Source organism: Mobula hypostoma, chromosome 5 (assembly GCF_963921235.1).
Source record: "Mobula hypostoma chromosome 5, sMobHyp1.1, whole genome shotgun sequence".
NCBI lineage: Eukaryota > Metazoa > Chordata > Chondrichthyes > Myliobatiformes > Myliobatidae > Mobula > Mobula hypostoma.
In genome coordinates this window covers 27127109-27154250 of record NC_086101.1, presented here as the reverse complement: position 1 = coordinate 27154250, position 27142 = coordinate 27127109, and the positions used below count along the sequence as shown (strand labels likewise).

General features: G+C 43.6%; 1 protein-coding gene across 1 annotated transcript; it reads left to right on the top strand.

The window, feature by feature from the left end:
- Positions 1-1505: 1505 nt before the first annotated feature.
- Positions 1506-18340, top strand: pdxp (pyridoxal (pyridoxine, vitamin B6) phosphatase). Its single transcript, XM_063048263.1, has 3 exons — positions 1506-2156; positions 8858-8929; positions 17799-18340. Exons 1-3 carry the CDS (start codon positions 1556-1558, stop codon positions 18131-18133), a joined length of 1008 nt encoding a protein of 335 aa, XP_062904333.1. The 5' UTR covers positions 1506-1555; the 3' UTR covers positions 18134-18340.
- Positions 18341-27142: the final 8802 nt, after the last annotated feature.

Here is a 27142-nt window from a genome sequence, read left to right as displayed (position 1 = left end):
GAAGGTGGCTGGACACCCTGCAGGATGAAAAACAAGACCTGTCAAAGGGCGGGTGTCCTCACTTATTGAAATGGTGATTGGACTACTGTACTTGAAGCACATAGAATTTCTTACTCCACTGGATGTCTGTGGGGTCAGGCATTGACCAGTACTCCGAACCCTCTACTCCAGGCCAGCACCCAAGGGCACAAGTGAGAGAGTCAGGCACTGTGGGCAGCACTGGGGTATTTAGTTGCGGCCTCCTCACAAAGAGACTGTAATGTCATCAAATGCACACATATGAGACCCCTCATAGAATGGGCGACTGCTTTATTGAACACCTTTTTTTTCCTATCCACCACAGAAGCCAGTGTTTCCTGGAGGCCACCAATTTCAAATCAACTTCTCAGTCCCATCCTGACATGTTGGTCTACTGCCACGATGAGGTCACACTCGGGTTGGAGGAACAAAACCCTCCAGACTTCCAGCATCTGCAGGATCCCTTGTGCTTATAAGTTTCATTACATTTATACCTGGGGAATACATACATTTGACAATGTATTTGAACTTGACATCATGAAAACTGCAGTTTGGCAAAAATGGACAGACAACAACGGTGCCAGCTCCCCCATCCCGACTCCCAGTTTCTCATCTACCTGGAATCCTTGTACCAGTAGCATTCTGCTCCGTTCTGCACCTAACTTTGAGAAATTGTCAGTCACAGACCATGAGAGGAGACCATGTTCTTAATGGTCCATCCCTACGCTCTGTGTACCCCAACTGACCAATATCGTTGCTGCATAATTCCCCTTATCCGAAATGCTTGGAGCCGGAAGTATTTTGGATTTTGGACTTATTCGGATTTTGGAATATATATGGATTGGGATTGCCATCATTCTGTCTCTGAAGTAGTCCTTGACTTGCACTTATTCATCACACATATGTACGTAGCAGTAAAAAAAAACTAGAAATAGTATAATAAAAATACGAACAGTACAGGGTAACGACTGCAGCACGGCCGCATCAGAATTCCTGAATTATCTGTTGAACATCAACAATCAACGACAGGCTTTCAGTCTCCACCTACAATGCCGTGTTTTGATAATAGGTTACAGCACACTACATTTGTATTTTACTTTTAAAGGTTTTGTGTAGGGTATAATAACAATCGGCATTATAAACTTCTGGTATTAGATTTTCGCGATCAGCAGACGCTTTAAAAAATGCCGTGCCTTTTGTGACGTCATGTCAGCGCGTAAAAATATCGGATTTTGGAGGTTGTGGGATGAGGGTACTCAGACTGTGTTGTTTGTCCACTTTTCCCCAACTTTGCGTTGGCCATGTGAGTTTTAGCGCTCTCTGATCTGGAATCTGAGCGAAAGGCGCAGTTGTCTGGAATTTCGATTCCCATTGGTTAAACAGCCTGTCACCCTCTTGGAATAAACGATTGGCTCACAGAATCGTAATCCCGCCTCTTTGCTTCTAAAACCCCAACCGGCGAAGCAGGTTGAGCGGGCGTCGGATCTGATTGGTGTTGGTGGGTAAGAGGTTGGTCTGAGAGCTGGATAATTCAGGAATGGCCGCCTTGCCGGGTGGTTTTTGCTGCCGGCAGTTGAGCATCGGGTCTTGTGGCCGGGAGCTGGTTGCGGCCGTGGACACCTTCCTGTTGGACTGCGACGGCGTGCTGTGGAACGGGCCGCGGGCGATTCGCGGGGCGGCCGAGGTGCTGCTTGGGCTGAAGGCTCGGGGCAAGCGCGTCTACTTCGTCAGCAACAACTGCAGCCGCCCCCGGGACGCGGTAGTGGCCAAGCTCGGGACTCTGGGTTTAGCGGCTGAGCCCGAGCAAGTCTACGTCACCGGCTACTGCTCGGCCCTCTATCTGCGCGACATCGCTCGCCTCCGCCGCAAGGTCTATGTGCTGGGCAGCGAAACCCTGTGCGGCGAACTGCAGGCAGCCGGTTTGCGGGTGACGGGTGGCCCACAGGATGCCGAGGAGCTGCCTGTGTCCATTTGTGCCCTGGACCCCGAGGTCGGCGCTGTGTTGGTCGGCTACGACGAACACTTCAGCTTCGTGCGGCTGGCCAAGGCATGCAGCTACCTGCGGGACCCCCGGTGTCTCTTTGTGGCTACCGACCCAGATCCCTGGCACCCATTGGTAGGAGGCACAGCGGTCCCAGGTGAGCGGACATCCTTTATTGCGGCTCCGGGTTCACGTATCCGCTTTGCACTGGCTTAAGTCCACCCACTCATCTCCCTTCCCTCGTAAGGCTCAAATGTGTTATTTAGGTGAGTTGAAACTTGTGAGACCGGTTCTGCGGGTGTTGGAAATGTGGAGCAAGAGGCACAAAAATGCTGGTGGAACTCAGCAGGTCAGGCATCATCTAAGGAGGGAAAGGATTCTATCGAAATGTAGGCTGCCTTTTTCCCTCTGCAGATGCTGCTTGACCCGCTGAGTCCCTCCAACATTTTCTGTGTTGTTCAGGACCTGTGCAAAAACATAACGCTACGATAAGTAGTGTTCATGGACTACCCCTAAATCTGGTAGTGGAGAGAAAGAAGCTGTGGAATGGCGTGTGGGACTGTAGCTCTGTGATGATGCTAACGTGAAGAGGGCATGTCCAGATGGTGAGGGTCTTTGGTGAGGGATGTTGTCTTGTGGCATGGCCTCTTGGAAATGTTCATGATAGTGGGAAGGGTTCTGCCTATGATGGGGCTGGATAGGTCTGCAGCCTCGTGTGCTCTTGTGTACTCTTGTACTATTGAACTCTTTTCCACCCTTGCCTATCTGTGCTGCCCTTTCTCAGTTAACTGCAACACCATACTCTGCATTGGTCTCTTTTACCTTTTTGATGTAGTAGTGTATGACCTGATCTGCCTGACACACAAAGCACAAGCTTGTACTGTATCGTGGCCCAGTAAATCTCTTTCCAAATTGCAAAGCCTTGCAGTATAGCTGGCGTGAGGCTAGCTAGTTCTTGTCAGTTGGGTCTGAAATTCAAAGACCCTCCAGTGCAGAGTGGGTATGTGGAATTTGCTTCAACAGATATTGCTGGTCTAACAGTAGGTGGAGGGGCAAAGAGCTTTGTGTGGAGCCTGCTTGAGGCCATGCCACAAGATAACATCTAGGATGTGTCACCAGTATGCTGCTGGGTTTATTATAGGTACCTGGCATGTTAATATCTTAACATGCAATTCTGCAGATGCTGCAAATCCAGAGTAACGTGCAGATTGCTGGAAGAACTTGGCAAATAAGCCATCATCTGTGGCAAGGGCTCCCAACCGGGGGTCCATGGACTGCTCAGTTAATGGTAGGGGTCCCCCTCATTTTAAAAAAAAAAAAGCGCTTGGAATCCCCTGGTCTGTGGAGAGAAATAGCCAATGTTTCGAGCCTGATGAAGGATCTTAGTCAGAAGCATTGACTCTATTCCTCTCCATAAATGCTGCCTGACCTTTAGAGTTCCTCCAACATTTTGTCTGTTACTCCGGTTAATATAACCGCTGCTGGATTGTGTAAACCTCCTGTGGCATGTCTGTTATTGCATTTGATATTACTGCCCCCTAACTTCCCCGATTCTGAATATGGTAATCACATACAAATGCTAGATGAGACTAGTAGTAGGGAACGTAGCCTCAAGATTTGGGGAGTAGATTTAGGATGGATATGGGGAGAAATTGCTTTTCCCAGAAAGTAATGAATCTGTGGAATTCTCTGTCCAGGGAAGCAGGAGAGGCTACCTTGTTTAATATATTCAAGACAGCGGGATTTTTTGCTTAGTAGGGGAATGAAGGGTTATGGCAAAGGCAGGTAAATGGAGCTGAGGTCACAGTCAGGTCCATCCTGAGCATATTGAATGGTGGAGCAGGCTCACTGAGCCAACATCCTGCTTATGTTCACCGGGCTCGGACTACTACAAGGCCACTGAATGGCTTATTAGTATGATAAAATGACTCTTTACCTTGACTTAATGATGCCCTTGTTCCTAATTGTCTGCCTTCACTGTACTTTTTCTGTAACACCTACTATGCGTTGTGCTCCCTCAATGCTCTGTGATTATATGTTATGGATGGCAGTTTAAACAGCTTTTCACTGTACCTTGGTATGTGTGACCACCTTGCCATTCCCGTATTCTAATCCTGTGCTTGGATGCTAGTTTTTTGATTATTTTGGAGAGGCAGCACAGTGAAAGCCCTTTCAGTCTATTACCCCCATATGAACAATCAGCTTGCTAATCTGTGCATTGTTAAAATGTGGGAAGAAGCCAGAGCACCAAGTGGAAACCCACGTGTTCACGATGAGGACATACAGACTCCTTACAGTTAAAACAGGCCCTTTGGCCTGCTGAGTTAATACTAACCATCTATTTGCACCAATACATTCCCTATGTCAACTCTCTTGTGAGTCCAGCCATCAACGCACTGAGGGTGAGTTACCACAACCAATTGACACATGTGCTGTTGGTCTTTGGGTAGGGGGAGAAAGTGCCTGAAGGAAGCCCACATGCTCACCCGTGGTCGAGATTGAACCTGGGTCTCTGGTGCCATTTGGTAGTTGCTCTACCAGCTGCGCCAATGGGTCAGAACTTATCTTTAGATAATGCCCTTTTGTAACCACGGATTTGCTGCCTTAATGTTTCAAGCCTAACCGAGCTGGTCACCTGTCCTAATCTTAGTATAAAACTTCTGATATCAATCCAGTGCAGTGCTTTAATATAATAAATTGGAATTATACACACTAATTCCTTGTGTAAAAGATGTATTCAGCTTTATGGAAGGAAGGTAATATTATAAAGCAGGGAAGAATTCCCTGAAAATCAAACTGCAGATACTGGAAACCTGAAATAGAACATGCTGGAACTGGCGAGTCAGGCAGCTTTTGTAGAACGTTAATGTTTTGGGTAATAAACCCTTTGTCAGTCCCCTTCTCTGACTTGGCTGATGCTTATCTCTGCTATAAAACCAGGTAATGGAAGCCTTTGAGCCTGATCCATCATTTGTCTGGCATAGTTTGAATTTATTGTGCCCTTAAGTCTGGACTTTATTCCCACCTTCTCCACGTTCCTCTTGATCTCTCTAGAATTAAGCAATGTATCTGCCACCTGAGCACATTTATGGCTTTGACTTCATTGCCTTCTATGGTAGCACATTCTATACTACTTAAAAGTAATTTATTTTTGTGCAATTTCCTGCCCTATAACAGTGCCCCCTCAATTATCAGGGCTAGACTGACTACATGCATGGTGTTTCTGTTAGGTTTGCATTTCCATCTGGGATGTGTCCTCTTCTCACTACTACCATCAGGGAGGAAGTAGAGAAGCCTGCAGATCAACATTCAACAACTTCTTCCCTCTGCTATCAGAATTCTGAATGGTCCGTGAACATTCCCTCAGTATTCCTCTTTTGCATTTTTTTAATTGTAACTTGTAGTTTTTTTTTTGTCTTGTACTGGGCTGCTGCCACAGAACAAATTTTATAGCATGTATCAAGTGATAATAAACTTGCCTTTGTTCAAAGTCCCCTCCATTCTATAGTAGATGTACAGTACTGTGCATGTATACAGCTAGGGTGCATAGGATTTTTGCACAGTACTATATTTACCAATGTGGAGTGCAAGTTGGTAAATCTGGCAGGAGCAAAGGATGTTGGCAATGGTGAGGGTGGAGCGCTGCAGGGGGAGAGTATACTAAGATTAGGATCGATGGCAGAGACAGAGTGCTGGGTGGGGCAGAGGGTTGGTGGCAGATGCACCCATCCCTGAATCACCAGATGAGGTTACTTGATTCCAAACAATTGGTTTATTGATCATTACAGAATGTCTCTCTTCACCCCGTCCCCCCACCTTTCCCAACCATGATACCTCTCTCCTTGCCCCTTTCCCAACCTCAGTCTATAATACGGACACGTATCTGACTTAGGTTTATCATCAGTTACATTTGTCTTGAAATCTGTTTTTTTTTGCAGCAGTACATAAAATTACTACAGTACTGTGCAAAATCTGGGCGCCTTATGTGTACAATTGTGCCTAGACTTTTGCACAGTACAGGAAGCCTATTTGATTATCTTCTTGTGCATCATTTTTTTTTACATCCAGAGATTGCTAAATGCAGGGTTATTTGGCTGTCCTTGTTTTGCTGTCTTCTGTTATAATTTAATTGAACTACACTTCAGAAGTACTATTTTAGTATTTGAAGATAAAAGATATTTGATGAATCATAGGTGGTTATTTTTACTGCCTCTTGCTAACAAACTTTTGTTATCAATATTAAATTTAACCTTATTTCCTCCTCTTCTCTTGCCGACAGTGTTGCTTGCCCTGTGGAATACTTGTTTCACACGCACTTCTGCAGAAGTTTTGGTCACTTCGTGCTAAACTTGGGTTAACTGATGTTTCATTTACAAGTTTCTGCTATCAGTCTTGCTCTGTCCCTGTTCAAGCTGAACAGATTGCTCACAAAAAAAAATGCATCTTCTATTATAAATTAATTAGAAGAATCAATTTTTCCTGACACCACAATTTGCATTGCTGCTCATACCGCACGTAGGCAAAATAACCCAGTTGCCTTCAGATGTCGGAGCATGTTTAGGCGGATAGTCAAGTTGTCTTCCTGTGTAGTGTCAAACTTGAGTGTCCAGAGATGGACAGTGTGGAAATCTGTCCTTCAGCGCAGTCCATCTGTGCTGACTGAGATGCCTCCGTGAGGTGGTCTTCTATGTCTGCATTTAGGCCTACGAGCGCAACAAGCTGCGGTACACTGAGCTTGCAACCAATGCGCAACAACGTGGCTGGAAAGCAAGGGTCCGACCGGTCGAAGTAAATGCAGAGGATTTGTAGCCACATCAACATCAAGGCTACTCCGGGAGTTGGGAGTGTGAGGTAGGACACACCGACAAGCAGTCAATGACCTCTCCAGAGCTGCTGAAAAGGGTAGTCAGTGGCTCTGGATGAAGAGAAAGGATTCTACCTTGGCCCCCAAGTGAGTGAAAGGCATCTAGGGGGTGAGCCCGGGACGCCGGGATTCACTGCTGAACCCTCCGGAGGTGTCGTGGGCCTATCAGCGAAACACTGAGGAAAGAGGGCGCCCCCTTGATAACCCAGAAGATGCTACCACTCACTTGGCCACCCCACAGGGTCTAGGCAGCAAGTTCCAGGAGTGCAAACATACCTGATTCCTGGCTATTGAACCTGGCCAAGTAGTTTCTTTTTCACTTGGGTAGTGATGGCTGGTATGGGAAATTTAAAATAAGAAAATTTGCTATAAATATTTGGCAGCATTTTTCTTTACCATAAATCGCTTTCTTTTCCCAGGTGCTGCCTGACCGGATTTTATAGCATTTCCAGTAGAGTTAATGAGGAGCAGGTTCAGCACAAGAATCAGTAGGAAGTGGGAAGGACAGTTGTGCAGTACAGATGGCCAACCCATTATCCACCACTTGACACACAAGATCAATGAGGGAGAGGGGTGGAAGTGTGCCGGATTCAGTCTACATGAAACGTCAACCCAACGATACTCATAGAAATAGCAAATATCTGTAATGCCCTGATGAATTTCTCTTTCCAAATTGTGCTTGGGGAAAGCTAGTATGCAGAATAAACTATTTCAATATTAACAGGGCTGGTGAATATTGGTAACTAATTTAAAAAAACTATAAAGTAAGCATTAGTTTTCCAAATTTCAGAAAGTATAAATTGGGCTATTATTGCCTTTTCCCCTTCATTAGATACGCCAAGATGTACAAGGTTGCTGTAAAGTGACAACCAGCTAGATTAGAATCATCAGCATTATTATGTGCTGTGTCGTATGATATGGGTGATTGTGGCCCTTTGTCAATGATAGTTCTTGGCAAATTTTCTACATAAGTGGTTTGCCATTGCTGCCTTCTGGGCAGTGTCTACAAAACAGATGACCCCAGCCATTATCAATACTCTTCAGAGATTATCTACCTGGCGTCAGTGATCACATCACCAGGATTTGTGATGTGTACCAGCTGCTTCCATGGCTCCATCTGACCAAGATCAGTGGGGAGGGAACTGAGCAGATGCTACACCTTGCCTTGCACCTATTTTGGTACAGATGCATCTCCACTCCACCCTGATTCAAATAGGATCTAAATGAAGATGAAAATGAGTCCCGGAAAGGACCTTTTTCTCTTGGCGATAACAAGAACCGTGTTGGAGGGTGATGAAGAGATCTTAATATATCTGGCAAGATTTTTAACACACAATTGTAGATCTGATCTGTTTGTGAACAGCTTGGTGGCTTATATTTAAACACTAAGATGAGTGCTGCACACTGTCTAGAAAGAGCTGGAAAGTAGGAATTTGCAGAAAGTCTTTCTCTGTGAAATTCATTGACTTCTGATGAATTGATCCTAATCATTTTCTCTCTCCTACCTGTATTCACTGCTCCTAGTCCCACTAATTCTGTCATCAGTTAATCCAGTCCTCAATTTTTAAATGTTTTGTTTCTTGAGAGGTGGACGTTAGAGCATGTGAATGGATAGCCTGTGCATATTTTTCCTTGTCTGAAGGAAGTATTAATCCAGTTTTTAATCCTGTTGAGCTTTACTAAATGAGGTACACAGAACTGCATGACTCAAACATTCATTGATCTTGCTAATTGCTTTGTAGTCTTTTGTTCCTGGCAGTCAGCAGGAATGGAAATTCTCTCCTCAGCCAACAGATGCCTCTCACTTTTGCAGAGTCCAGATGGGTGAACTTAAAGAGCACAGTCTGAAACTAGTTCTGTAGAGGTGCAGGACTTGGCTCAAATGACCACAAGGCCAAGGTTGTATCGTTTGGGCAAAACAGAAGTCCTTGTCCATGGCTAGAAATGTGATAATCCATTTTAAACCTTGTTTCTTTTTATATGGTCACTCCTAGGCTTAAAGGTGCTGAACCCCAATGATGAAGATGTGGAGCCCAAAAATCAAATCACCTGCACGGTGCGGCCAGGTATGAATCTCGACTGATGTAAACGTTCAAGTTCTCGATTGTGGTCCTGCTTTATTCAGGATTTGTTGTCATTCCAAGGCCAGGAAGAAACCTTTGGAGAAAGGCAAGATACAAATTTTGTCGAGAAATCATGATCAACCTTGCAAGGAAGTCAGCTGAATCAGTATAAACTTGCAGGGTTATAAGGGAGGATGAATTGAATAGTTTTTTTGAAGCTGGTTGGGTGCTTCCCCTGTGACTGGAGCCTAGGACCAGAGGAACAGTGTATATATTAGTAGCATATTAAGGCTGAGAAGGAACTTCATGCAAGATTAATGAACTGTTGCATTTTGCTGAGTTCGTTCAAGAGACTAATAGAAAATCAAGGACTCACTGCAGGAAAATAGTAGTGAGGTGAATATTAGCTATTGCTCTGAATAGTAAAGCAGGCTTGAGGTGCTGGATGGCAGGTCCTGAACTTGCATGATTGTTATTTTTAAAAACTGAAGTGCTGACAACATTTGGCTTGAAGTGTTTTGTGATTGCATATCCCCAGGTTGAGGGTTCGTCTGGTTGGAAGCAAAATTACTGAGTCTGCTTTGCCACGCCACATTGAATATTCAATTTTGACAATTAAAAAATAAATTCACGTTTCTGGATTTAAAAATAAATCTTGCAGTACTGTAGACTTGGACTGGGTGACTCTCTAGTCCTGGATCTCTTCTGCCTCTTCCACTCACATATCAGGAAAAAAACTTCCTGCTTTTAGACAAGCACTGGATGTCTGAGATCCCTCTAATTCTTCCAGGTTCTGGTGGATGCAAGTCCAATCAACCTTGTCTCTGGAGTGTTGGTCTTGCTATCCCTGGAATGAATCTGGTTAGCAGTGAAACTAAAGCATCTTTTACTTCTAGTGTTCTTTTTATTTAGTCAGTCAACTACTTGACTCTACACTCAGTTAGTCTGAATGGTGTGGACAGCTTGCTTATATTTAGGAGGCAGGTTAGATTCTTCCAGCTCACTTACCACTCTGTAACTGGAAAATATGTAACTGGATAAAGGGGAACTTTATCTTTTTCTATTGACCAACTTCCTCTCTGTGAAGCTCCTTACAGTCCAAACTTTTGAAGTTCTGTTGTAGGAAATTTGGGAGGCAATTTGCGGACAATGCTATCCTGTGTGAAAATGAGACCATAAGCCCTGTTCTGTATTTGGCAATTGAGATGTGGGGCAACACAGTGAGAGAACATCATCAGAATGGTGTCCTGGGATCTTGCTTGAGCCTCAGACTTTCACAGTTCTGGTTCTGAGGCAACCTCCTACTGAAATGCTCATTGGTTGATCTTGAAAGCTTCCTTGCATGCATGGGTTCTGCAAAGGAGAATTTAATAGTTGGATTGTTCCTTAGTCAATTGTCCTCAAATTCCGGTCCTGGTTAATTGTTTTTAACATAGTACTTCCCACCCCAACATCCTGTGGTGCTCTGTGATCTGTGAAGTACAGAGCATTGAACATCACTGCACAGTGCAGGCCAGCCCTTTGGCCCACAATAAACTGAACTTTTAACCCATTCCATGATCACTCTAACCCCTTCTCCTACATAGCCCTAACTTTTTCTATCATCAGTGTACTTATCTAAAAGTTTCTTAAATTCCCCAGTGCTTCTACCACCACCCCTGACAGGGCATTCCATGCACCCACCACTCTGTGTAAAGACCTCTGACATCCCTCGCTATACTTTCCTCCAGTCACCCTACAATTGTGACCTCTTGGGTTAGCCATTTCCACCCTGGGGTGTAAAAGCCTCTGGCTATCCATGGTATGCCTCTTCTGTATAGCTGATGTTGGAAACCCAGCTCATGCAGAGCAGGCTCCCATAGATGGCAAATCCTTGCACCTGATACAGGTGTACGGTGTCTTTTATTTTTGTATGTTAAATTTTAAATGGATTCTTTGTTATGTTAATCTTTTAATTGCTGCGTATGTGGATTAAAATGGCTTCTTTGTTATGTTAAATGCTGAGAAAGTCTCTAGCTGGACATTTGCTTGGGTTAATACAGATAGCAGGGTGTTATTAGCCAATGGGTGTTCATGTATTGATTTTTTTTGGGGATGATAATGCTGTCTCATATGACTGTGGACGGGGTTTTGACGGGGAGTCGGAGGAGAGACGGGGAGGACGGCGGACGTGCGGAAAGGCTCCAGTCGATCACTTCAGGTGGTCCTGAGCCGTGAGTCGACAGGATCCAGGTGGGCGTCAGGAATTCCTGAGCTCCAACGGTTGTGCGCGAAGAACCTGGACTTTGATAAGTCTGGCGCCTTTTTTTTCATTACTTTTCTGTATCGAATTTATATTAATTTCATAGACTTAGCAATATCTATAAAGTGTACTTGGTAAAACGTACTGTGTGTGCTAGCTGATGATTGATGTTTGGGATTGATTCGGGCAGCAGTGGGAAGCGTTCTGGCAGGTGCTGGGCAGGATTTCCCCCAAACATATACGAGCCAATATAGCTGAGCGTTACACAGGTTTGAAGTGTAATGGTCTAGAATACCTATACAGCAGGGGTTCCCATCCTGGGGTCTACAGACCCCTTGTTTAATGGCATTGGTATATGGCATTAAAAAAGAAGTTTGGGAACTCCTGCTCTAGAGAGATGTGGATGCTTCACAGAGGAGATTGAAGTTTATGCATGATGTCAAGCTTCTGTATCAACTGAAGCTGGTATAGCCTGGAAACAATTTCTAATGGGATTTGGAGTCAACCTATTGGCGAAGGCTGGTTTGTCAGGTGGTAGGTGGGAGGCTGCGTAGAAGAGCATAGAAAAGACTTGAGGATTTGAGCAATGAGGTGGGTGGGTTCAGACAAGGTCAAATGGAAGAAAGTTTTCCTTTCATTACTTTGGAAAAATGGTTCCCTTTGTTTCCCCTTTGCACATCATTGAAAGATGCAGCAAGTTTTGGACGATACATTCTCTGCTTTGAATACTAACAAGCCAATGCCCTGTCTGTACATTCATTTCACCACCTGGTGATATTAGACTGGTGTTTTAATCAATCCTAAATTGAGTATTGGCTACAAGTGAACTGTACTTCATTTCTCTTTAGAATTTTTAAGCACGTTCTGTTTTTAAGTTTCTCCCTTGTGAAGGGTTTGATTTTTCTGGCTGCAGCATCCCCAGTGGGAGACTAAGGTCGAGCTTTACAGTTGAGTTTTTGATTAACATGTTTAATTGGGAGCCTGCCAAAAGGCAGATGCCAAGAATTCCAAGGTGCTGAATTGAAAGTAAAACAGAATTGCCTTGTTTATATATAATTTTTTTAAAGTCATTAATCCAATATTGCTTAAGTGTTTTCTTGCCATTACCTAATTGTGGGAGTTTCCGAATTCAGTCTGCCTGGTGTTTCCAGTGTTATAACGTTCTAATAGGTATGAGATGCTCTGGGATGTCCTGACTGTAAAATTCCCTATTTATTCCCTTTCCTTAGTTCATGAGGCATTCTTTTCTCCCGGCCCTTTCAGACCAAGGTCACGGGGAAGTTCATTCGAGAGAATCTGCCCTTCCATGTAACACTACTGTGGAAACCCTTGCTGCTCAGTATAATTACACCGCTGACAGTACATGGCTTCCTGCAGTTCAGCTGTAAGAGTGTCAGCATATATTTTTTTCTGTATTTTTAAAATCTCCTTCCTCTGACAAGATAAAATTGCTGCCAAACCTAAGAAGAGACTCTGGGAATTTGAGGGGCATGGTGCAATGACAAATTCGGGTCAGGCAGCGTCTGTGGAAATGAATAGATTCCCATTGCTGCTGCCTGACTTGAGTTCCAACAGCATTTTCTGTAGGTTGCTTTGGATTTCCAGCATCTGCAGACTTTCTCATATCCAATGACTCTGGTTCAGTCCTGACGGACAGGCAATCTGTGGAGTATGCATGTCCTGGTGGCTGTGGGCTTCTTCAGTATGCTCTCCCACATCGCAAGAGTTATGCAGATAGGGAGATTCATTGGGTGCAATTTATAGCAACCAAAGTTTGAGGTGTAAAATCTGGGTGGGGGGCAGCTTCAAGAAAATGTGGGGAGAATTGGTTACAAGGAAAATAGAAAGAAATGCATTGAATGAGCATGCTTTTGATGGGCTGAATATACCCTCCATATATGGACATATCATACAGGAGAGGATGGACCAACTATGTTTTGGAAAAAGCTTGGCAAATAATTGTTGGGTCATGTTGCTGAATGTAGTTTTTTTTTTTGCTTCCTATTTTGATTAAATTCTTTAAAAGGTGAGCTAATTAGCATTCTACCAAATTGAAATCGGTATTTCAAAGTTTGTATCGGAACCCATCTAGAAATTGGCAACATTTGCAGAGGAATCTGCAAGAAGTAGGCCATTCTGTCCAGTCTTGTTCTTCACCTGGCAGTTGTCTTCTGCATTTTCCATTCCTACCTCATACTTGCATTCTGCATAAAAGCACCCTTGAATTTCATGAAAAGAACACCTCTCCAACTGTTAGGTACGGGGGTGGATCGATCATGCTTTTGGCTTGTGTTGCAGCCAGTGGCACGGGGAATATCTCACTGGTAGAGGGAAGAATGAATTCAATTAAATACCAGCAAATTCTAGAAGCAAACATCACACCCTCTGTAATATTAAAAAAAAAGCTGAGATGAAAAGAGGATGGCTTCTACAAGATAATGATCCTAAACGCACCTCAAAATCCACAATGGACTACCTCAAGAGGCACAAGCTGAAGGCTTTGCCATGGCCCTCACAGTCCCCCGACCTAAGCATCATCGAGAATCTGTGGATAGACCACAAAAGAGCAGTGCATGCAAGACGGCCCAAGAATCTCTCAGAACTAGAAGCCTTTTGCAAGGAAGAATGGGTGAAAATCCCCCAAACAAGAATTGAAAGACTCTTGGCTGGCTACAAAAAGCGTCTACAAGCTGTGATACTTGCCAAAGGGGGTGTTACTCAGTACTGCCATGCAGGGTGCCCAAACTTTTGCATTGGGCCCTTTTCATTTTTTGTTATTTTGAAACTAAAAGATGGAAATAAAGTTTTCTTGCTTAAAATATTAAAGAAATGTGTCATCTTTAACTTTATACCTTTTGGAAATCAGTTCATCTTTTACTCACTTAGCTATTCACAGTAACAGAAATTTTGACCAAGGGTGCCCAAACTTTTGCATGCCACTGTATAAGCTCTGATAATAACATTTATTTCAATTTTTAATGAGGTAGGGTTTATGAGCTGGTCAGAAATCTCATGGTAAAAGGGAAGAAGCTGTTCCTAAGAAATTGAGTGTGGGTCTTCAGGCTCCTGTACCACCTCACCAATGGTAGCAATGAGATTGCTTGATATTGCATGATTAGAATTGAGCAGAATAATTACCTTTCATTTGAACAAGTACACTTGCCTGTCATTTCATAGTCCTGAGGATATCTATGACTTTAATTTCTACCAAAAGTTTTGTTATGTTATTTGTAATGGTTACACTTGCTGAATTTTAACTTGAATTCTACAAGGTTTCTATTGCATCTGTCTGCTCTATTCAAGTGCAGGCATATACAATGGAAACTTTGCAGAGCATGTGTCTGTGTATATTTAATATGACCTGCCTTGCTGTTTCATAATCTTAGACGTAGAAGCAGTTTGTCAAAAGTTTATTGGTGTGGGCAAGTTCTTCAGAAGAATTGTGGACCATGCAAGGCTGGAGCTGAGGAGAAGGGATTGAAACAAAGGGTCTTAGTAAAATTTGAGGTTATTTGCTCCCGTGGGAGGAACTAGAACTATAAGGGGTCACTGCCTTGAAATAAGGGGTGGATACAAAATGCTGGAGGAAGTCAGCAGGTCAGTCAGCATTTATGGAGATGAAAAACAAGTTTATTTCCCAACAGAGATGTGGCCTGATCTGAATTCCTCCATTTTAGTGTGTTGCTGTGGATTATCAGCATCTTCAGAATCCCTTCAGGAGTTGCCCATTGAAAATGAGCAGGGTAGAATTTTAGGGTTGTGTATCTTCCTTAGCAGTAAGGTAGATAAATTGGTTGCTAAGGAGTGAAAGGTTGCTGCAAAGGATTGGAGAATACAGATTTCCCCCGCCATCCGAAGGTAGAGCGTTCCTATGAAATGGTTCGTAAGCCGAAATGTCGTAAAGTGAAGAAGCAATTACCATTTATTTATATGGGAAAGTTTTGTGAGCATTCGCAGACCCAAAAATAACCTACCAAATCATGCCAAGTAACACATAAAACCTAAAATAACAGTAACATAAGACCATAAGACAAAGGAGCAGAAGTCAGCCATTCGGCCCATCAAGTCTGCTCCATTTTATCATGAGCTGATCCATTTTCCCATTTAGTCCCACTCCCCCGCCTTCTCACCATAACCCTTGATGCCCTGGCTACTCAGATACATATCAATCTCTGCCTTAAATACACCCAATGACTTGGCCTCCACTGCTGCCCGTGGCAACAAATTCCATAGATTCACCACCCTCTGACTAAAAAAATTTCTTCGCATTTCTGTTCTGAATGGGCGCCCTTCAATCCTTAAGTCATGCCCTCTTGTACTAGACTCCCCCATCATGGGAAACAACTTTGCCACATCCACTCTATCCATGCCTTTCAACATTCGAAATGTTTCTATGAGGTCTCCCCTCATTCTTCTAAACTCCAAGGAATACAGTCCAAGAGCGGGCAAATGTTCCTCCTATGTTAACCTTCTCATTCCCGGAATCATTCTAGTGAATCTTCTCTGTACCCTCTCCAACGTCAGCATATCCTTTCTTAAATAAGGAAACCAAAACTGCCCACAGTACTCCAAGCGAAGTCTCACAGTGCCTTATAGAGCCTCAACATCACACCCCTGCTCCTATACTCTATTCCTCTAGAAATGAATGCCAACATTACATTCGCCTTCTTCACTACAGACTCAACCTGGAGGTTAACTCTAAGGGTATCCTGTACGAGGACTTCCAAGTCCCATTGCATCTCAGAACTTTGAATTCTTTCTCCATTTAAATAATAGTCTAATACTAGTAGTCATATAGTAAAAGCAGGAATGATATGATAAATACACAGCCTATATAAAGTAGAAATACTTTTCCACAATCATTACTGTACTGTTCTCCGTAGCGAAAATCTCACGTAAGCACTCTCGGCAGAAAATCTCACACAAGCGCTGTCGGCAAAAACACGATGCAAGCACTCTCCAGTAACCTTTAAGCTATGAAGCTGCCAAATCATACCAAATAACACGTAAAAATACAGCCTATATAAAGTAGAAATAATTGTATGTACAGTGTAGTATTAATACCGGAATTGGTTCAGCGCAGAGCACACTGATGGTGTGTTAGACTAAGTCATCGCAGGTTGGGTGCTGCAGTGGCCCCCACCCTCCAGGCCGCCGACCGATACTGAACCGCGAAGCATGCAGGGGTGCAGCGGTAGCTGGGAGGCACCCAACACATCTTTAAGAAAAAAAAGCCGAAATAAACATGCCAATTAATTAGGTGCCGCCCAGCACGTAATTGTTGGCCCAGATCAGTGCCGATTTCCGATTGCACCGTCTCTGATCTGGGCCGACAATTACGTGTTGGGTGGCACCTAATAAATTAGCATGTTTATTTTGGCTTTTTTCTTAAAGATGTGCTGTGTGCCTCCTGGCTACTGTTGCATTCTCCACAAATCGGTATCTGTCCGTGGCCTGGGGGTTGGGGTGGTGGGACACTGGGGTGTCATCTCGTCGTCTGTTTCCATTACAGCAGGCAGCTCATCTTCTCCTATGACTGCCTGCCTCAATGTCGAAGGTCGAGGTTCGTCGTCTGCTGTGGCTGATGTGGAAGGCTTGCTTGACTGCTGAGCATTGCACATTTTTCTATCATACAGTTCCTTGTAAGGACCCAAACCATCTTGCAAATATTCCCTAAACCTACGTACCCTTTCAAAATTAAAGTCATACTTTATCATTGCAGCGAAAATCTCATGCAGTTGCTTCACGTTCATTTTGCTACTGCATTTGGTTTTGATTGTTATCCTTTCCTCTTCCAATTGCATCAGCTCTTCATCTATCAGATTTTGGTCATGGGATGCCAAAACCTCTTCAACATCATCTTCGTCATCTTCCACAAGCCAAACTCACTTTGTCCTTACTTCGTTCACCACAATTGAAACGCTTAATTATGTCTAGTTTTACGTTAAGTGTAACACCCTTACCAGCTCTTTCAGGCTTTTCCGATACCATAGAACTCCTCTTGCTAATGGCTGCTCAGAGGCACGCGTTTAAGCAAAGCCATTCTGAATCCAGGGGAGAGCGGCTGCTCGGGGTGCACGCTGCCTTTCTTTGTAACAGTGAAAACACCTTCTGAAAGTGAAAACAGGGTACTAATGTAGGTCTTTCGTAAGAGTGAGGGTTTGAAAAGCGGGGGACACAGGTTTGTGGTTAGTCAATTCCACAATGATCTTGTCCCAAAGATTCAAAAGACGAATGGCCTACTACTAATTTAAGTCTCAATTTGTTCTAATACTTGCTGACTGTGTTAACTTGCAGAATAAGGAACAAGGTCACATTCTTGAGTTAGGTAAAATGAGGGGACAGAGCAACAAGTTTATCAGACTTCATTAGCCTTAATTCAACTTAATAAAGTTTAAACTATCAGTAGTTCACCAAGTAGAATAGCTTTTTGCAAAATAGGCATTTTTAAACTGGAGCTTTTCATGTCGTGGGATAAGCTTTGAGATAATGCAATTGAGATTGTAGGTTGCTAATTTGCAGTCTCTGGCATTTATTGTTGAGAGATGAGGATGACAGGGCAGGAGGAGGAGTTGGGAGAGAGATGTAACCCTGATCGGAATGACTATCTCATTCCTTTCTCCTTTACAGGCACTGGCAGCCTGACGGCAGCTGTGGAGGTAGCGTCTGGCCGCAAGGCAGAAGTCATCGGCAAGCCCAGCAGGTTCATGTTCGACTGCATCAATGAGAGGGGAGCGGGCGAGCCCCTCGACCCTGCCCGCACACTGATGATTGGTGACCGGCTGGACACGGACATCCTCTTTGGCTCCAACTGCGGGGTGCAGACGGTGCTGACTCTGACGGGTGTCTCCACCCTGCAGGAGGCACAGGACAACATGACGAGCACGTGCCTTGACCGCCAGAGGATGGTCCCCAACTTCTATGTGGACAGCATTGCAGATTTCCTTCCCCTGCTAACGGGCTGACTGAAGGGGGTGACATTGGTGCCAAACTAGCCTCACTGACTCCATCCAACCTCACTGGTGATGGGAGGAAGCTGTCTGCACACTGGTGGCGTCTGTGCATCTGCCTTGGAGTTGTGGACAAAACAGAGCATGGATCAGCTAACAAAGGACTAGCAGGGATGATTTATCCATTTATAATTCTGACAATAAAGTATGAAGTGTTATACGACTGCACACTTGTTTTTATTATTTATTTAAAGTGATAGAGTTGTGAACCCACTGAATTTTTCGCCCTAATTCTGAAATTTAGACCAAGTCCATAAGACATAGGTGCAGAATTAGACCATCTAGCCCATCAAGTCTGCTCCATCATTGCATCATGTTTAATTTTCTATCCCTCTCAACTCCATTCTTTGGCCTTCTACTGTAACATTTGATGCCCTTGTTACTCAAAAAAAACTCTTTCTGTAAAGACACTGGCCTATTTGTTATGTACTCCACTACATAATAAAGTGGCCACTAAGTGTATGTTCATGGTCTTCTGCTGCTGCAGCCGATCAAAATCAAGGTTCAATGTGTTGTGTGCTCAGATGCTCTTCACTATTCTAACACCGGTTATTTGAGTTACTGTTGCCTTCCTCTCAGCTTGAACTAGTCTGACCATTCTCCTCTGACCTCTCTAACAATCACTGTACACTTTTTTTTTTCATTTTTCACACCATTCTCTGTAAACTCTAGAGACTGCGTGTGAAAATCCCAGGAGATCAGCAGTTTGAGGTGGTCAAACCACCCCATCTAGCACCAACAATCATTCCATGGTCAAAGTCACTTGCATCACGTTTCTTCTCCCTTCTAATGATTGGTCTGAACAACTGAACCTCTTGCCTATGTTTACATGCTTTTATGCATTGAGTTGCTGCCACGTGATTATCTGGTTGGATATTTGCATTAACAAGCAGCTGCACCTAATAAAGTAGCCACTGAGTGTATAGCCAATGACTTGGCCTCCACAACTGTCTTTGGCAATGAATTCCACATATTCTAGTCAAAGAAATTCTTCCATCTCTTGTTAAGGGTTTTATTCTGAAGCGGTGCCCATGTTTCCTGGACTCTCCCACTATTGGAAACATTCTCTCAATGGCCACTTTATTTAGGCCTTTCAGTATTCGATAGGTTTCAATGAGATTCCCCGCCTTCATCTAATCTCCAGCAAGTACTGGCTCAGGGCCATTAAATACTCTTCATATTGTTAATCCTTTAATTCCTGGGATCATTCTCAGGAACCTCCTGGAGCTTCTCCAATGCCAACATATCCTTTCTAAGATAAGGGTCCCAAAATTGCTTTCAATATTCCAAGTACAGTCTGATCAATGCCTTGTTCAGCCACGCATCACACCCTTGCTGTTGTATTTTAATTTATTTGTGCTTTTAGCCAGGCATGCTCGATCCAAGTTGCTGAATTCTTTGTTTTTCTCTTATAGGGACTCTTTCAGTTCCACATCTTTTGCATCTAAATCCACTGCCCTTTGTTTGTGCAGTTTGTCCTCACTGCTGTGAACAGACATTCTTCAATTCCTCTTGTGCCTTAAGCATTTTGGCTTCTGAGTTAGGATGTTCATTCTGTACAAGTTTCTGCACTGTGGGCTTTTACTATAGCACTTTCATCAGTGGATTTTGGTTGAGAAGCTTAAGTATGGTTGCCCTCTTCTTGTATTATTTTAAAGCTACAAGTTTGCTGTGTTGTGCAGCTAGTTGACTATCTCCAGCTAGTCAAAACTGAAATTTATTGTGTACAGGGTGCAATGAAAAACTTGCAGCAGCATCACAGGCACAAATCATCATTATAGTCGAGTTCCATAGAAATGTGCGGAGTTCCTGTTGACAATCGGGTGCCTACTCAAAACTGCAGTAATCTGTTGTATTTCACGCACCCCCCCCCCATCCATATTCCTGCAATAATTGCCCTATTTTCTTTCTCTTCTCTTTCCCTCACTCCCCATCAATTCCATCCAGATTCCACACCACTTAACTACCAGCATGTGGTTGGGATGTTGGAAACCTATGGTCATGCAGAGATTGAGCAAACCTGGATTATCAGTTTTTAATTGTGTATTAGTATTCACAAGAACTTGCTGTGTACAACTGGTTGCTTTCCTACATTTGCTGGTGAATTTTTAATTTAAAAAAAAAACACAAGGTACCTAGGAAAACTGGTGTGAGGGAGTACAAGATGAGTCTCCTGAGTTATTTACAATAGAAACTGAAATCTGGGCTCCTAGCAGTTCAAATATTGTCAAGGTTGGGGTGATTCTAGGTCCTTGTAAATTCAGAGGCATAGCAGATTCTGCAGCTGCTGGAAGTCTTGAGCAGTAGGTGTAGATTCAGAGGACATTACAGAATGTACCCTTGTTCAGATCCCCCCTCTCCCAGCGTCTGTAGCTTCTAACCCTAAAAGAACAGTTGTTCCTGCATTCACTCATCCACTGGCAGCCACAATCTTGCTATGTCAAGCCCTTCATCCTCCTACCACTGGTGCTATATAAATAACAGTTGTTCAGCCACAAGGAGGATCTCTTTTTTTCGGTTGAGGCTCCAAGTCAGGATCTCACAGACACAGAGCAGTTTATCTGTCTCTGTCTCTCCCCACCCCACCCCCCCCACAACAGAAATGTGGCTTATTTCATAAATTTAGTTCCCATTTGAACACTACACACCTGAAGCTGCCTTTATTTAACGTAACTAGTCTCTTCCATAGAAGAGATGGAAGGTCATTCTGTAACAGTAACCTGTTCATTTTCCTCTCCCTTCAGACAAGCTGATTTCGGTATTTCCAATGTTTTATTTCAGATTTCCAGCAACTGCTGCTTTCTGCATTGTACTTGCAGGTTTTTCTATACCCTCATACATACTCCCTTACACTAAGCATTGACCAATGATTCATCCCTCTTTTGCATGGCGCGAAACCCAACTGTTTCACCAGGGCAATCTTGATTGTCATTCAATCACAGATGTTGCCTCTATTCTTTCCAGCCTTCCTTTCCTGTAACCTGAAACAGGCTCATTTTCCCACACTACTTAGTCCTGATTATAAATTTAAGAAAATTAGACCATTTGGCCCATTGAGTTTACTCTATCATTCCATTTATTGTCCCCCTCAACCCCATTCATCTGTCTTTTCCCCGTAATCTTTGATGCCCTTACTAATTAAGAACCTTTCAACCTCTTCAGCCATCTGTGGCAATAAGTCCACAGATCAACCTCCCTCTAGCTAAAGCAGTTCCTCATCTGTTCTGCAGGGAGATTCTTGAATTCTGAGGCTGTGCCCCCTGTTCCTAGGGTCCCCCATCATTAGAAACATCCTCTCCATGTCCATTCATTCTTGGCTTTTCAATACTTGATAGGTTTCAGAGATCTCCCCTCCACCCCCAAACCCCCACCCACCCCATTCTTCAAACTTCAGTGAGAACAGGCCTAATGGCACCAAATGCTCCTCGTATGTTAACCCTTTGATTCCTGGTATAAATCTTGTGAACCTCCTCTGGATCCTCTCCAAAGCTTGCAGACCTTTCCTTCAGCTTTGGGGCCCAAACCTGCTCTCAATACTCCAAGGGCAGTCTGACCAATGCCTTAAACCTCAGCATTACATCCTTGTTTGTGTACCTAGTCCTCTCAAAAACAAATGATAACATTGAATTTGCCTTCCTTACCACCAACTCGACCTGCAAGTGAACCTTTAGGGAGTTCTGCACAAAGACTCCAGTCCCTTTGAATTTTGATTTCCTCTCCTCCCCCGCTCTCCCCCCCCCCCATATTTAGGAAATAGATTATGCCTTTATTCCTTCTATCAAAGACAAGAGTATCTGCACTGTATTCCATCTGCCCCCTCTTTGCCCATTCTCAATCTATTTTCTTCTGCAGACTTCCTACTTCCTCGACACTACTCCACTTATTTTTTTTATCATCAGCAAACTTGGCCACAAAGCCAAACCTCCATCATCCAAATCACTGACATTCAATGTTCTGATCCTGACCCCTGTAGGTCATGAGTCAGTGTTGAAACTAGAAAAGGCCTGCTTTATTCCCACTCTTTGCCTTTTGCCAGTCAGCTAAACTATGCGTGCTGGCGTCCTACCTCTCATACCAAGTGCTCTTATCTTCTTTAGCAGCCTCGTGTGCAGCACCATATTAAAGGCCTTCTGAAAATCCAAATAACATCCACAAACTCCTTTTCTAGCTGATCTATTATTTCCTGAAAGAATTCCAGCAGATTTGTCGGGCAAGTTTCCCCCAAAAGGAAACAGTTCTGTGTTAATTATGTGCAACCAAAGGGCTCTTCAACCAAAGGGTTAATTTTCAATCTCTCTCAATTTCAGCAACAGATGCCATTTTTTTGAGTTTAAGACAAAATGTTAAATATTGTCCTTAATGTTGTCACATAATACAACAGGTATTTCATTTTAGATTTTTTTTTGGGACAGGATATTGTTTGAACTCATCACTGCAGCTGTACATTGTTGGATATTTTGCAACTCTGCATGTTGTCAATGTGTTTTTTTGCCTCTGACCATCAAGTTGAAGTTTAATTGTCATTCAACCATACACAAATATAAAGCAGTGTTCTCCTGGGGACAAGTGAAAAAAACACAGTAAGCACAATCACACACTTTATCGTACTTACAGTCACCAAACATTTGAAAGATGAACACTCATCTTTAAAAGTTGGTTGTAGGAGAAATAGAAGCAGGTGTTGGGCCTTCAGCTCCTTGAATCTGCTCTGTCATTCAGGTAGATTGTGGCTGATATAATCCTGACTTCACTTTTCTACCCTTTCTCATAACTCCAGACTTTCCCTATTGACAATCAACCTCCATCATTGCCTAAATGTCTGTCCACCTTGGCCTTGAATACATTGACGGACTCCACCTCACAGCTCTTTGTAATAGAGAATTCCATATATTTAGGATCTCTTGAGAAAAGGAATTCCTCATTTGTTTAATTCCAGATTCCCCTCCACTTTGGAAAACATCCTCAGCCTGTTAAACTTGTGTATTCCCGTGAAATCATCCCACATTCTGCATGGAATGGAATATTGTGAGTAGTTTTGGACCACTTGCCTAAGAAAGGATGTGCTGGCACTGGAGACTGGCCAGACGCGGCTCATGTGAATGATCCCAGGAATGAAAGGGTTAATATACAGGACCGTCTGATGGTTCTGGGCTTGTACTTGCTGATGCTCAGAAGAATGGATGAGTTCTCGTTCAAACCTATCTTATTGGAAGTCCTAGATAGAGTGGACATGGAGAGGATGTGTCTGGCAGTGGGCAAGACTCAGAATGGAATGAAGTCACTTTAGAACGGAGATGAGGAGGAATTTCTTCAGCCAGAGGGTGGTGAATCTGTAGAATTCACTGTCACAGACGGCTGTGGAGGCCGAGTTATTAGGTACACTGAAAGCTGAGGTTGATAGGTTCTCGATTAGTCAGGGTGTCAGGGAGAAGGCAGGGAATGGAATTGAGAGAGAATAAATCAGCAGACTTGATGGGCCAAATTGTCTAATTCTGCACCTCGTTTAGCCACTGCACTTCCATTCTAGATTCAAGATCCAAGTTGTTCAATGTCATTTCCAGTACACAAGTGTAAAGGGGAACAAAATGATTGTTACTCTGGATCTAATGTAGCACAAAATAAACACAATAACTATAAATGAATACCTAAGATAGATTATGTACTGTACATTGATTTTATGTCCATACAGTGATGCTAGGCACAGGAGGGTTTGTACATGAAATGATAAAGTGGTGGAGGTGTTGATCTGCCTTACTGCTCGCAGAAAGTAACTGTTTATAACTGGTGATTCTGGCATGGATGCTACGTAGCCTCCTCTCTGATGGGAGTGGGCCAAACTGTCTGTGGGCAGGGTGGCTGGGAATCGTTCATGATATTACTGGCCCTTTTCCAGCACCTTTCTGTATATTTGCCACATTGGACCCTTTCTAATTCACACACTCAAATCAGTCCAATGTAAGGCGGCTGCTTTTGGCTTGTTCGTAATGGAAGTAAAGGGCCGCAGCTTTTGTTAAGCACATAAAATGACTGTCGCATGTTTTATTCACAAAATCCTACACCACCACCCTGCTCTCATCATGTCTGAAGCACCAGTAGCATTATACTGTTTACGTTTTAACTTTTATTGATTTATTTGTAGTAATATGACTTCATGAGTTGTGTGCTGTGTTGTGCACCTTGGTCCAGAGGAACATGGTTTTGTTTGGCGGTACATGTGCGTACGGTTGAATGACAATAAACTGAACTTGAACTTGATACATGCTTGATGGCGGGTAGTCTGGTGCCAATGATGTATTGGGACTCTATATCGTGGAGCCTTCCTGCCTGCCACAGGGCAGTTTCCGTACCATACAGTGTGTAAGGATGCTCTCTACTCTGCACAGACCAGCTCGCTTCAGCCTTCTCAGAGTACCATGCCGGCCCATTGATTTTAATGACCAAATATGTTCTTTATGCAGCTCAGCCGATAACCGTTTGATAGTACCCTTGTGCCTGTGAACATTTCAGATTTATGCCTCTTCCCCTCCCCCCCATTCTCTCCACCACAAAATAAAATAAAACCTGCACTGCCAGCTTCAGAGTAGCTTCTATCCTATGAATTTTTTAAGATTATTGATTGCTTGTACTATAAAGTGGACCCCTAACCTCACACTCTGCCTTTTTCATTTTATTATGTGCCTGCATAACACTTTCTCTGTAACTTTTTATTCTGCATTCTGATCACGTTTACCCTGTTACTACCTCAATGCCCTGATTTGTACGAACGACAAGCAAAATGAACTTTTCACTCTATCTCTGAACATGTGAAAATAATCAACTGCCAAGCTGCTGTTTCTTAACATCAGATTGTTCGAGTTGCTTTTGTATCATGAACATTAGGAATGCAGAATGATAGAGAATTAACAGCGCACTGATGATATCACCTCATATGAGGATGAAACGTTTGCAAATTAATTGCCAAGATCGGAGAACAACTCAAGCCAACCGTGATAGAAAATATTTGCCGTAGTGCTTTTGGACCCTTACTGAGCTAAACATTGGCAAAGAGAATAAGACCATAAGACATAGGAGAAGAATTAGGCCATTTAACCTAATGGTGGAGTCATGGCTGATCCCAGGTCCCACTCAACCCCATACACCTGCCCTCTCACCATATCCCTTGATGCCCCGATCAATCAGGAATCTACCAATTTCCACTTTGAATATACCCACAGACTTGGCCTCCACCACAGTCTATGGCAGAGCATGCCACTACTCTCTAGTTTAAAAACTCCTCCTTACTTCTGTTCTAAAAGGTCGCCCCTCAATGTTGAGCCTGTACCCTCTAGTTCTGGATGCCCCCACCAGAGGAAAAGTCCTCTCCACATCCACCTTATCTAGTCCACTGCTGCTCACTCTGCTGTCCCAGCAATACACAGCTCGAATCACATCATCAAGTTCGCCAATGACACGACCGTGGTGGGTCTCATCAGCAAGAACGACGAGTCAGCATACAGAGAGGAGGTTCAGCGGCTAACGGACTGGTGCAGAGCCAACAACCTGTCTCTGAATGTGAACAAAACAAAAGAGATGGTTGTTGACTTCAGGAGAGCACGGAGCGACCCCTCTCCGCTGAGCATTGACGGCACCTCTGTTGAGATCATTAAGAGCACCAAATTTCTTGGTGTTCACCTGGCGGAGAATCTCACCTGGTCCCTCAACACCAGCTCCATAGCAAAGAAAACCCAGCAGCGTCTCTACTTTCTGCGAAGGCTGAGAAAAGTCCATCTCCCACCCCCCCCCCCACCCTCACCACATTCTACAGAGGTTGTATTGAGAGCATCCTGAGCAGCTGCATCACTGCCTGGTTCGGAAATTGCACCACCTCAGATCGCAAGACCCTGCAGCGGATAGTGAGGTCAGCTGAGAAGATCATTGGGGTCTCTCTTCCCGCCATTACAGACATTTACACCACATGCTGCACCCGCAAAGCTAACAGCATTGTGAAGGACCCACGCACCCCTCATACAAACTCTTCTCCCTCCTGCCATCTGGCAAAAGGTATCAAAGCATTCGGGCTCTCACGACCAGACTGTGCAACAGTTTCTTCCCCCAAGCCATCAGACTCCTTAATACCCAGAGTCTATATTGACATCTACATTATTTATTATTATATTGTAATTTGTCCTCTACTGTGCCTATCGTCTTGTTTATTATTTATTGTACTGCTTTGCACTGTTTTGTGTACTTCACGTAGTCCTGTGTAGGTCTGAAGTCTAGTGTAGTTTTGTGTTGTTTCATGTAGCACCATGGTCCTGGAGGAACGTTGTTTCGTTTTTACTGTGTACTGTACCAGCAGTTTATGGTCGAAATGACAATAAAAAGCGACTTGACTTAATTCGATAGGTTTCAATGAGATCCCCACATATTCCACTAAATTTCAATGAATAAAGGCCCAAAGCTGCCAAAAGCTCCTTATATGTTAACCCCTTCATTCCCAGAATCATCATCGTGAACCTCCTCCGGACTCTCTCCAATGATAATACTGTATATCCTTTCTGAGATAAGGGGCCCAAAACTGTTGACAATACTCCAAGTCGGGCCTGACTAGTGTCTTATAAAAACTCAGCATTATCTCTTTGCATTTATATTCTATGCCCCTTGAAATAAATGCCAACATTGCATTTGCCTTCTTTACCACTGACTCAACCTGTAAATTAACGTTCTGGGAGTCTTGCACGAAGACTCCCGAGTCCGTTTGCACCTCTGTTGTTTGAACCTTCTCCCCATTTAGTCCGCACTCTTCATTTTACCAAAATGCATTATCATACATTTCTCAATTCTGCATTCCATCTGTCACATTTTTGCCCATTATTCCAATTTGTCAAGTGCTGCTGTAATCGCATTGCTTCCTCAGCACTACCTACCCCTCCACCTACCTTCGTATCATCCGCAAACTTTGCCACAAAGCCATCAAATCCATTA

Coding starts and splice junctions, on each gene's coding strand:
- pdxp (XM_063048263.1), top strand. CDS start 1,556: ATGGCCGCCTTGCCGGGTGGTTTTTGCTGCCGGCAGTTGAGCATCGGG. Junction 2,157..8,857: donor AGGAGGCACAGCGGTCCCAG/GTGAGCGGACAT, acceptor GGTCACTCCTAG/GCTTAAAGGTGCTGAACCCC. Junction 8,930..17,798: donor CACCTGCACGGTGCGGCCAG/GTATGAATCTCG, acceptor TCTCCTTTACAG/GCACTGGCAGCCTGACGGCA.